General features: G+C 46.7%; 1 protein-coding gene across 3 annotated transcripts in view; it reads left to right on the forward strand.

The window, feature by feature from the left end:
- The first annotated feature begins 3,522 nt into the window (after nucleotides 1–3,522).
- The window catches only part of EED (embryonic ectoderm development), a 33,892-nt gene continuing 24,459 nt past the window's right edge, over nucleotides 3,523–12,955 (forward strand). For 2 of the 3 annotated variants that reach the window (XM_084842521.1, XM_084842519.1), the window contains exons 1-2: nucleotides 3,523–3,682; nucleotides 11,131–11,283. In XM_084842521.1, the coding sequence (XP_084698647.1) occupies nucleotides 3,551–3,682; nucleotides 11,131–11,283 (285 nt within the window). In that variant the 5' untranslated portion in view covers nucleotides 3,523–3,550. Of the gene's footprint in view, nucleotides 3,683–8,880; nucleotides 9,887–11,130; nucleotides 11,284–12,955 lie in introns of those variants that run through there. The other variant, XM_084842520.1, reaches the window with a different exon arrangement.

The raw sequence follows: 12,955 nt of genomic DNA on the forward strand, positions 1-12,955 counted from the left end.
AGGCTAAAGGCACAATCCTATGCATGTTTAGACAGAAAGGAGGCCTACAAATCCCAGCATGCCCCAGCCAGCCTGGGCATCCATTATTTGGCTGGGGCGTGCTGGGAGTTGTAGGACTTTTTTTCTGTCTAGACGAGCATAGGATTGCACCCTTAATTGTTTTTATTACACAGAGGTGAATCAAATTCCAAATAAGTAATAAATAAATGGCTCAGATGAAAGTAATAAATAAATGATTCAGATGAAAGTCCAACTACATTCAATGGGATGTACTCCCTGGTATGTACTTTTCAGGCTCCTGCCTTTCATACCCTAATAATGTCTAGATGGGTAGCCGTGTTAGTCTATTGCAGAAAAAACAACAGGAGTCTTGCATGTGATGAAGTGAACTATAATCCACAAAAATTTATGCCAGAATAAAAGTGTTAGCCCTTAAGGTGCCACAAGACTCTGTTGTTTATCCCAGTTATGGTTACTCAGAAGTAATCCCATGAAGTTCAATAGGCCAGATCCCCAAGATAGGGCTGCAGTCCTCAACATCCCATTTAACTCACTGGGTCTGCTTACTTGGAAGTAAACCCGATTATGATAATTCTAACTGGAAGTGTGTTACAACTGCAGCCATACATCTCAAGCCTCAGCATGCTTCGTTGGAATGATTATCCTAACAAGATGCATAACTAATTCCCAAGCAAGCTTGGGAACATGGGTGGGAGGGTGCTGTTGCACTTATGCCCTGCTTGTGGGTTCCTGGTCAGCAGCTGCTTGGCCACTGTGTGAACAGAATGCTGGACTAGACAGACCCTTGGTCTGATCCAGCAGGGCTCTTCTGATGTTCTTATGGAGTTTAACAGGTCAAAGAAAGAGACATTTTAAGGAAGGACTTTTTCACACAGTGCATAAACTATGGAATTCACTTCCATAGATGTAGTGATGGCCACCAATTTGGATGGCTTTAAAATGGGGTTGGACAAATTCCTGGAGGAAAAGGCTATCAATGGCCACTGGTCTTGATGGCTATATGCTACCTCCAGTATCAGAGGCAGTATGCCTTTGTACACTAGTTGCTGGGGAACATGGGTGGGAAGGTGCTGTTGCGCTCATGCCCTGCTTGTGGGTAGGTTCCTGGTCGACAGCTGGTTGGCCACTGTGTGAACAGAATGCTGGACTAGATGGAGCCTTGGTCTAATCCAGCAGGGCTCTTCTTACGTGCCTATGTTTTAAACAGCGGAGGCTAGTGGCTCTGATTCTGGTGGGGCTGTAATCCATTCTGGGTTTCAGTCAGAACCAGCCAGAACTCTAAAGGAGCTATCCAAGGTGTGGATCCCAATTTGAAGATTGTTGTTGTTGTTCAGTCGTTCAGTCGTGTCCGACTCTTCGTGACCCCATGGACCATAGCACGCCAGGCCTTCCTGTCCTGCGCTCTCTCCCGGAGCGTGCTCAAGTCCATATTCATTGCATCGGTGATGCTATCTAGCCATCTCATCCTCTGTTGTCCCCTTCTCCTTTTGCCTTCAGTCTTTCCCAGCATCAGGGTCTTTTCCAGAGTTTTTTCTTTGTATTAGGTGGCCAAAATATTTCAGCTTCAGTATCTGTCCTTCCAATGAGCACTCAGGGTTGATTTCCTTTAGGATTGACTGATTTGACCTCCTTGCAGTCCAGGGGAGTTTCAAACCAGCTTTTGCACTCTCCTCTTTCACCCTCAGCAAGAGGCTCTTTAGATCCTCTTCACTTTCTGCCATTAGGGTGGTATCGTCTGCATATCGGAGGTTGTTGATAATTCTCCCGGCAATCTTAATTCCGACCTGTGATTCATCCAACCCGGCGTTTCTCATGATGTACTCTGCATATAAGTTAAATAAGCAGGGTGACAATATGCAGCCTTGTCGTAGTCTTTTCCCAATTTTGAACCACTCAGTTGTTCCATGTCTGGTTCTTACTGTTGCTTCTTGACCCTCGTACAGGTTTCTCAGGAGACAGGTAAGGTGGTCTGGTACTCCCATCACTTTAAGAATTTGCCACAGTTTGTTGTGATCTACACAATCAAAGGCTTTAGCGTAGTCAGTGAAGCAGAAATAGACGTTTTTCTGGAATTCTCTTGCTTTCTCCATGATGCAGCGAATGTTGGCGATTTGATCTCTAGTTCCTCTGCCTCTTCGAAACCCAGCTTGTACTTCCGGTAGTTCTCGGTTCACATACTGCTGAAGCCTAGCTTGTAGGATTTTGAGCATAACCTTGCTGGCATGTGAAATGAGCGCAATTGTACGGTAGTTTGAACACTCTTTGGCATTGCCCTTCTTTGGAACTGGAATGTAAACTGACCTTTTCCAGTCTTGTGGCCACTGTTGAGTGTTCCAAATTTGTTGGCATATGGAGTGCAGCACTTTCACAGCATCATCTTTTAGGATTTTAAATAGCTCAGCTGGAATACTGTCATCTCTGCTAGCTTTGTTGTTAGTAATGCTTCCTAAGGCCCACTTGATTTCACTGCCTAGGATGTCCGGCTCAAGTTCAGTGACCACACTATCATGGCTATCAGAGACATTCAGATCTTTCCTGTATAGTTCTTGTGTGTATTCTTTCCACCTCTTCTTAATCTCATCTGCTTCTGTTAGGTCCCTGCCTTCTTTGTCCTTTATCATGCCCGTCCTTGCACAAAACGTTCCCTTGAGATCTCCGATTTTCTTGAAGAGATCTCTAGTCTTTCCCATTCTGTTGTCTTCCTCGATTTCTTTGCATTGTTCATTTCCACGGGGTTTTCTTGGCAAGAATTTGAGGATAGCATTCAGCATCTTGGATAACTCCTTTAGAGTTCTGGGTGGTTCTGACTGAAACCCAGAATGGAACATCAGGGCTTGCTCCAGTTGGACTCCCCCCGCCCTCACAGGGCTGACATCCATGGCCCTGTGGGGAAGAAGAAGGAGCGAGGAAGCAGGCAAAGGGAACATCATCTCTTTTGGGAGATGAGAGGGGGGGACAGGGCCATCCCACCAGCCCCGCTGACAGTCTACTTCATTCTTTTTTCTCCCCTCCCCATCGCCTTTTCCTTGTGTGCCGTGTCTTTTTTAGTTTGTAAGCCTGCAGGCAGGGACTATCTTCTTTGTTCATTGATTGTAAGCCGCTCCGGGTCCCTTTTTAGGCTGAGGAGCGGGATAAAAATACAACAAACAAACAAACAAACTCATGTACTACCCCACCGAAAGTGGAGCCACCAGCCTCCACTGGTTCTAAGCCTGCACAGGCCCGCAGCAGGAGATTGGTGCCAGGCAGAGGCAGGCACAGGAGCCCCAATTCCCGGAAACGCTCGCCCCCTAACGTCCGCCCTAGCGAGGCTCTACCATCGCTCTTAATCTATGCCACTGGCCCTGCGCACGCGCGCGTGCGCGTCCGCTTCGCTTTTGCAGCGGTGCGGCGCTCGTCGCCCGCTTTGCGACAGCGCGGGGAGCGTGCGCTTCACGGCGGCGTGGCTAAGCGTCGCCGGGGCTGCCCGCGGCCGGCGATTCCCCTTGGGCGCCGCGCTTTACGGCCGCGGCATGAGGGGCGGGGAAAGATGTCTGAGCGGCGGCGAGGGGGAGGCGGAGGAAGAGGCGACGCGGCGGCGGGAGCGGAGATGCCGGCGAAGAAGCAGAAGCTGAGCAGCGACGAGAACAGCAACCCCGGGGACCTGTCTGGGGACGAGAACGTGAGAGGCCCGCCGCGAAGGAGGAGGCGCGGCGCCCCCGCGCCCCCTCCCCGGCTGATACTGGGACGGGACGGGACGGGGGTCTCAGGCCCGGGGCCTAGCGCGTCGCCTAGCAACCGGGGCGGGGCGGCGCTGCGCTGCGCGGCCTCCCCCCGCCCTCCCCCTGGGGACATCCTGGGGGGCGCGGGGAGGCGCCTGCGCGGCACCAGGGTTGCAGCACCTTGCCTTGACAGTGGGCCTAGTCCTCACTGAGGAGGGGGCCGATCTGTGTCCGAGCTGTGCTGCTTCAGCCCACAGGTGTGTGTGTGTGGGGGGGGGGGATGCCCACCTTTTGGAATGCATGTCCTTAAAAAGGGAGGGGGGAGGTAAGCCCCTGCATGTAGAAAGCCAGCACGTCAGGGGGAAGGTTATATAGGAAACTGCCTCCTACGGAGTGAAACCCGTGGCCCGCTTAGCCCAGCGTTGTCAGCGCCGACGAGCAGAGGCTCTCCGGGATTTCAGGCAGGAGTTTTTCCAGCCCTGCCGGGAGATGCTGGGAATTGGGCTTGGGATCTTCTGCATGCAAAGCAAGTGCTCTTTCGCTGACCTATGGCCCCTCTTAGGTTAGATTAGGACCCTTCTTCCTGGGATCCAGGTTTCTAGGTTAGCCATCTGCACACATCACACCCTTGCGCATAGAAAGCGAGCATGTTTGGGGAAGGGTTAGGCTAGAACCTTCTTCCCCAGTACGTTCGAGGTACCAAGTCTGGTTTCTGTATGTAGAGAGCCAGCACGTTAGGGAGTAGGCTAGGGTAGAAGCCTTCTCATCACCATGCCAGCTTTCTGTGTGCTTGAATGTTGACTTGGTGTGGGGAAGATGGCTAGGCTAAAAACGCCATCCTTGGCATCCTAGGTTTCTATCCTAGCCACCTTCTCCATACCAAAAAGTAAGTGAATTTCTGCAGAAAGAAAACAAGCAATTCTGAAAGAAGACCGGAGATTTTCTGCTAGCTATCTTCTGTATACCTAAAGAAATGAAAATTATCCACAGAGAAAACTAGCAGGGAGAACCTTCCTGAGCTGCTTGTTTTCAGTGTGCAAATAAATTTTTGTATGGCGGAGCTTTCAATTATGGGAATCCCCACCTGCACTCTGAAATGGTCATCCCCGCGGTCTTGCCATCCCAGTGAGCTAAGCCATGGGGACAGCAATCCTATGGCCCCTAGACAGCGTCTGGAGGGCCATAGGATAATTTGGATTACTGGATCCGAGGTCAGAGACAATGCTCCAACCTCGGACCCTGGAGTCCAAGCTCCCCCTTGCAGCCGGCACAGAGAGAACCATGCTCTCTTCCTCTCCGAGGTCGCAAAGGTGACCTCGGAGGGAAGATAATGGGGGTGTCCCCATGGGTGGGGACGGGAGGGGACTGGGGAGGCCGGCTTACAAGGAATCCTCCAGCTTCCCCAGCCTCCTTTCCTCCCCCTCCCCAATGTCTCAGCTAGATGGGCAAAAAAGCCCATCTAGCAAAAATGTAGGGTGGGAGGAGCACATAGGCGAAGATCACTCTGTGCTTCTCCTGCTCTGCATAGGATGCCTGTCAGCCTCCAAGTTCAGAGGCTGATGGGGATCCTGATAGGATTGCGCCCTAAGTCAAGCCATTGATCCATAGCTGTGTACTCCCACTAGCAGTAGCTCTCCAAAGGGTTCAGGCTAGAGGTTTGTCCCCAGTAGTGCTATCTGAGACTGCTAAACTGGAGATGCCAGGGGTTGAAACTGAGTTCTTCCGTATACAAAGTTAGTGTTCTACCACTGAGGTACCCTCCCTGACGCAGGGGTCCCCAGCCTTTTTGGACCTGTGGGCACATTTGGGAATTTGAGAAATGGGGATGGGGAAGGGAGAGAAAAAGCAAAGGAAGGGATTGGAGAGAAATATCAAGGTTATATGTAATTGCTAATAAGTTCTATTTCCATGTATTGGCATTTCATATGTATTCATTGCTAATGATACATCCATGTACATATATTTAAAAATGTTTTTTTTTTTAAATAAAAAAAGCTTTGTGGGTGCCTGCAGGTGCCATTGGAGGGTGCTGTATTAGGGAAGCCTGCTCTCACTTTCTAAGACTCGTAGAAGGAATTCTTTCTTAATGGGGGGAAGGTTGAGCTAATAATAACTACTACTCCTAGGAAAATGCTTGTTCTTGGGGTGGATGATGGGTGTACAGGAGGATGGCACTTGTTGTACACCCCACCCCACACCCCACAATGTTTGGGTCAGGCCACCCAGTGTAGGGGGTGGTAAGCAGGTTTTGGCTCCACTACAACAATGTGCCCAAGTGCAGTGGTTTACTTTTTCCTGATAGGAGTGGATAACAGCCATTCGCATAAATGGGAGAAAGTATAGTGGTACACCAAGGACACCACAGCCCCCAGCCAGCATGGCCAAGGGTCAGGAATGCTGGCAGCTGTAATTCAAAACATCTGGAGGGCACCAGGTTGGGGGAGGCTGTTTAGAATATGCCATTGTTGAAAACTGGCTTTTTATTTTTAAATTTACAGTGCCATCCATGTACACGGTGCTTTACAGAATAATAAAAGCAAACAGAAAGGCAGATCTTTCACTAGCAGGGCTTGCTTACCCCTCCAAAATATATAGGGAGGGAATATTTTATAAGACTTATTAACTGATTTTACTGAGAAAAGAGGAAACATTTTAAAAATATCTAGCAACCAAGTGTTTACTTTGCTTTTTATGTCATATTGGGGGGATAATGGTTAGAGGAGTCTGATCAATTCCACACTCCTGGGGTGACACACAGGAGTGTTGTAACTGTCTACTCCATTTGGGGGTTGCAGGTGTAGTTGGGTGCCTGACATCTGCAGTTTTCTGGGGGATGGGTGGTTGGGTGGATGGATTCTTAACTCCCCTAGCTTTTAACTTTTGAGGATTAGAAGGGAGATGCAAAAAGTAGTCTGTGACCATTAAATTACATGACCATTTCCAACCGCAGTAGTTGGTGTTTTACCAGTGACCCCAATCTACATTCTGCCCACTCAAATCTTACCCAAATCCACCAGACTCTTTTTAATGCACGGTAGGGCTTGATGATCTTACCTGTCTCCTGTGAAACCTGTATGAGGGACAAGAAGCAGTAGTAAGAACCGGACGTGGAACAACCGATTGGTTCAAAATTGGGAAAGGAGTACGACAAGGCTGCATATTGTCACCCTGCTTATTTAACTTATATGCAGAGTACATCATGAGAAATGCCGGGTTGGATGAATCAGAGGTCGGAATTAAGATTGCTGGGAGAATTATCAACAACCTCCGATATGCAGACGATACCACCCTAATGGCAGAAAGCGAAGAGGATCTCAAGAGCCTCTTGTTGAGGGTGAAAGAGGAGAGTGCAAAAGCTGGTTTGAAACTCAACATTAAAAAAACGAAGATCATGGCATCTGGCCCCATCGCTTCCTGGCATATAGGAGGGGAAGAAATGGAAGCAGTGACAGATTTTATTTTCTTGGGCTCCAAGATCACCGCAGATGGTGACTGTAGCCATGAAATTAAAAGACACTTGCTCCTTGGGAGGAAAGCTATGGCAAACCTAGACAGCATAGTAAGAAGCAGAGACATCACCTTGCCGACAAAGGTCCGTCTAATCAAAGCTATGGTTTTCCCAGTAGCAACGAATGGCTGTGAGAGCTGGACTATAAGGAAGGCTGAGCGCCAAAGAATTGATGCCTTTGAACTGTGGTGCTGGAGAAGACTCTGACAAGTCCTCTGGACTGCAAGGAGGTCAAATCAGTCAATCCTAAAGGAAATCAACCCTGAGTGCTCATTGGAAGGATAGATACTGAAGCTTAAATATTTTGGCCACCTAATGCGAAGAGAAAACTCTCTGGAAAAGACCCTGATGCTGGGAAAGACTGAAGGCCAAAGGAGAAGGGGACGGCAGAGGATGAGATGGCTAGATAGCATCACGGATGCAATGAATATGAATTTGAGCACAATCCGGGAGAGAGAGCAGGACAGGAAGGCCTGGCGTGCTATGGTCCATGGGGTCACGAAGAGTTGGACATGACTTAACGACTGAACAACAACAAGGGCTTGATGAACTTAACATCTCTTCATCATAAGATATCCTATATTCTTTTCTTTCAAAAAAAAGTGTAAAAAAAATATTCCCACCGGGGTCTTCCACCCCACCGGGGACAACTGAGCCTTTTTTTGAACTCCTTACTTTGAATTAAATTTCACCTCTTCATTTCATTAGCTTTCCCTCATTTCCGCCTGCAGCCATAGCCAGTTCTTATGCCTGGTAATTTGAGATCAACCCAGTAGGAGAAATCAGCTTCACAGTAGAATGAGTAGTTATCTATTCTCAAGAGCTTTATGCAGCCAGGTACTTGGGAATGCCCTCTTAAAAAGAACATCTTTCTTCTACTGGAATTTTTTTTTATAGGCACTCAAATCTTGTCTGGTTGGTGGTTCCTGGGAAATAAACATTTTTCCTATACTTCTTTATAGAAGTGTAACATTGAACTGTTCACTGAGGATATACCACCCTGGGAATATGATTGAAGGGTGGTATAAAAATAGAGTAAATATAGATGTTGGAAGGCACTTCCAGAGTGCCACCAGATGGCATTCTTGTTTTGTACCTTTTCACATTTGTCGCTCAGGGACATTTCACAGAGGAGAAATCCTGTCTCTGTAATTCATTACCTCCTGAAAGTGCATGCACTAAAACTGCACTATTGCAGCTGCGCACCCACTAATGTAAAGTGCAGCATGCTGAAAAATTGTGTGTTGGAGGGAGGGGAAACCTTAAAATATGGTCATAAGAGCTATTTTATACAAATAAAAAACAAGAATGCCCTCTGGTTGCACTCTGGGAAGTGCCTTCCATCACCTGTATTAAGGGAGGGGAAACCTTAAAATATCGTCATAAAATAGCTCTTTTAGTTCCACTAGAATAACTTAACAATATTTCTGGGTGAACTGGAGATCTACAGCAAAAAGAAGAAGCCCTTGTAGTATTTTATTTGAATTCGTGGTGTAGCATACTGGCCGTCTCTTAGCTATGAATTGCGACATCCCACATTTGAATGTTGTGGGGGAACTGTTCCTTAGTTGTAAAGCATGTACTTTGCAGAGAGGAGGTCCCACGTTCAATCCCAGAGTTTCCTAGAAAGTCTGGGGGAAAGTCATGTTTGAGATCTTGCAGCAGGAGCTGCTGGTCAGGATAAACAATGCTGGGTATGTGGAGCAAGAGTCTGAATCAATATAAGGCAGATTCATGTACTCATATTCCCTTTTAAAGTTACTTTGTGTTGCTGTACTTGTGATAATTTGAACCTATTTATGCATGGAACCTGTTTCCTTTCATAAAAGCTCCACAAGTAATAAATGGGAACCACGGCTGATGGATCATAGGGTATGGTGAGGGCTGCTTTAACCTCCTTGCACAATTCTCGGTAACACCATGTAGCCGGAAATCGGGGAATGCGCCTAGAGTTGCTTAATTCCAGAGGGGAATCTCTGTTAGTCTCTCACCCCAAAAGCAAGAGTGTACAGATACCTCTTAAAAACTCCCAAATTTATTGTGGCATAACCTTTTGTGGGCTGGAGCCTACTTTGTCAACTTGTTGGGTTTATGTGCACTTAGCTACAGAGAAAAAGAGAAAATTCTACATGACAAGGCCAAGAAATGTAGGTGATAGAAATGGGGAGAGCCACATTTCTATGCAGAGCGCAAAGGAATGCAAGATCCCATCAGAAAAGATGGGACCCACTTCCAAGTATTGGCTACTGATATGCAAGAAAGATAGTATGCGTGGCTGAAAGTGGGACAAGTTGTTTCCCTAGTAAGGGAGCCACTCTTGGTGATTGGATCTTGTATTAATTTGTGCTCTGTGTAGAAATGGGTGGTATTCAATTAGTGGCTCTCCATCAATGGAAAGGGGAGAGGGCAGTTTTCTCCCCATGTGCCCCCCCCCAGTATCTATTCTGGAGGGTTGGGGGACTCTGAAATGGTGCAGGGGAGGTGGAATCGCAGGAAATGCCCCCTGTGACGCCTTACCCAGTGGAAGTGAGAGGCCTAACCCGGGAACTACCAGCCTGCTGCCCCCACTCCAGGTATTTCTTTTCCTTTACTCTGTACCTTCAAGTATACCAGAGCAACTATGTTGCTGTTTTATAAACTGCCAGCTCCAGTTCATGTGAGTATTGATCTCCACTAAGCCACACTGGGTAAATGACAATGTTTTAATTTTGTTATAAAGTAACATTAACAGTTCATGTTCCTCCAAAGCCAAGTGAAATAATCAAATCAGCACACACAAAGATATTGAACTCGTTTTCCCTCAGCTTCCAGCCCAACTCATCCCATCAACTTCCAACTGTCTCCCACTCCCCTTCAGGTATCAAAACCCTCTCAGAACCCCATGGACCAATCCCAGTCCAGGAATAAAGCTCAGTTAGCATAGATTTCCACCATCAGTACAGCTGACCCCAGGAATAAATATTGCCTGAACTAACTTTAATAAAAACAACAGTTCCCCATTTCACCACACAGCCCTCCCTCTTCCGCTGATAGTTGTCTTCCATCAGCGGAGGGACATAGATTGGATACTACCCATGACTTTTACATCTTTTTCTTTTGCCTTTAGGAGACTTCTCCATGAATCTTATGTATGGGACTCTACCCCAAGGAAGCTCATGCTACACTGAGAGAGCAATCCTATGGCCCTTAGACAGCTTCTGGTGTGTGTGTGGGGCATAGGATAGTTTGGATTCCTGGACAGCGCTCCACACTCAGACCCAGGAGTCCAAGCTCCCCTCCCCTTTGCAGTCAGAGTGCAGAGAACTGCACCAACTGCCTCTCTGAGCTCACAAAGGCAACCTCAGAGAGGACAGAAAGGGGGTGGTTCTGGGGGAGGGGACTGGGGAAATGGCGAGATGAGCTATCTTCCCCATCTTCCTTTCCTCCCAGCCTTCCCCATCTTCCTTTCCTCCCATTCTGCAGAACCCTAGATGGTCAGGTAAAAACACCTGTCTAGCAAAAGTGTCGAGTGGGAAAACTGTGGAGGTGATGATCACCTCCGTGCTTCTCCTGCTCTGAGTAGGATGCCCATCAGCCTCTGAGTTCAGGGGCTGATGGGGATCCAGACAGGATTGTGCCCTAAATGTGTTAGTCTTTGCCACAAGGCTCTTAGTTGTTCTTCTATATAGAAGGCAGGATTATCAGATGGGAACTTGAGACTAGAATTCTAAATTGTCTGGTCTATTTTTGTTGAATATTCTCAGTTGTCATCATGAGCCCTCTGTTTCTGAACAAGTTTTCCTTGCCATTCTGGAGTAGGTGGTGGATGTTTCTGTATGCTAGCAAGTTAGTTTTCTGCCGCTGCTGTATGTCTGGTGTTAATCTGTGGTTTTGAAAATCAACCTGTTTTTATGTTTTCAGGATGATGCTGTTAGCATAGAGAGTGGTACTAACACTGAACGCCCTGACACCCCTACAAACACCCCTAATGCTCCAGGAAGGAAAAGCTGGGGCAAAGGAAAATGGAAGTCGAAGAAATGCAAATATTCCTTCAAATGTGTAAACAGCCTCAAGGTATTCACCAATTTAGATATGGGGTCTGCTTTTGTGTAAAAAGAAAAGTATATTACAGTAAGAAACTGTGTATTGCTGACATAATTGAAAATAATAATAGCTTTCTGTTCTTAAGCTGCGATCCTAAGAACTATTTTACTGGATCAAACCAAGGCCCATTTAGTCTGTTCTGAGGAGCAGCCAGCGAAATGGCTTGCATTTTGGAGTGTGCTGCCTCTGAACATGGAGGCTGGAACATAAGGAGCTGCCTTATACTGAGTCAGACCATTGGTCCATCTATCTTAGTATTGTCTGCACTGATTGGCGGCGGCTTTCTGAGGTTTCAGGCAGGAGTCTACCAGTCCTACCTAGAGATGCCGGGGATTGAACCTGGGACCTTGTGCATGCAAAGCAGGCGCTCTGCCACTGAATGTACCTGTCATAGCAAATAGCTGTGGATAGGCATATCTTCCATGAATTTGTCCAATGTTTTTCATTTTTTTATAAAGGTAGTGGCTGTGTCCACATCCTGAGCTAGGTGAGTCCTGCTTTTAGGAGAAAAGTAATTGGGAGCAGATTTAAAGACATTTCAGTATATTATCTCAGTACAGTAATTCCCTTTGTGGGGCAGTTGGTAAGAGAGCTCGTGCATACATCCCGCAAGCGCTAAACTTAAACATGACCACTTTTGGTGGTGGTTTTCAGGGAAGTGTTCTTTTTAGACACAAAACACTGTTTTGTCATAATTCAGTCTTAAACGCTCATTTTAAATGCTGTTGCATGTTTGTGTGGGAGGCATGTGCAGGTGAAGATTGAACAACAGGAAAGCAGTTATATTTTAACAACTCACAGGAAATTGAAGGGTGGTGTTCTTTTTTTGGATGGCTAAGATAAGCAGCTTGAAGTCTAACACAAGACTGTAAAGAAGTAAAGGCCCTTTCTGGAGGTGTTTGAAAAGATAATGCCAAAACCTTAACATGGAGAAAAGGCATTTAGTGCAAATAGATTCTGAAAGGGTTTCTAGGCTCAGTTATCTTGTTCAATGTGTCTTATAGGATTGCCTGCTATTCCTTCTCTGTTCTTCTCTTTGCCCCCCCACCCCATGCCAAGTGCTACATGTGGATTATACACTGGGAAAGCACACTATACTTTTTGCCAGGTACTATACATGCAGAGCTCCTGTTCCAGTTTTAATAAATATAAGCTGGGCTGTATGTACTTTTTAAAAAAATGCTGATTTCTGTACCAGAAAGGGATTGGTTCTACAGTTGTAATAAATTGCATGACATAAGCAAATAAATGCACATTTAGATGACTTTTGTGAATGCTAGACACCAAAAGGGTCAAGGAGCCACATAGATGCCATTCCCTTGATCACTCAGCCTCAGTCTTCTTTTGGAAACTTGGCAGGTGCTGCACATGAAGTTTTGAGTTTATGCAGCTAGAAATGTAAATGAAGACTGTGACTCTAAAGATTGTGTACCAGCTGCCAAATCCCCCTTCCCCTGTTGTACAGTCAAATGCTAGGAATACACACTCTGAACCATTGGTGAAATCCCACTGAACAACTTGTATGTCAAAATATTTATGCATATTTTGGTCATACAGGATAGTGGAGATATGTGCTTTTTCAAAAGCTCCAGACCAAGTCCTACTGTAGGTTTCTTGGGAGCATGGATATAGGAGGGCTTAA

This window comes from Heloderma suspectum, chromosome 3, assembly GCF_057233095.1.
Source record: "Heloderma suspectum isolate Gila_16-S chromosome 3, 16-S_ref, whole genome shotgun sequence".
NCBI lineage: Eukaryota > Metazoa > Chordata > Lepidosauria > Squamata > Helodermatidae > Heloderma > Heloderma suspectum.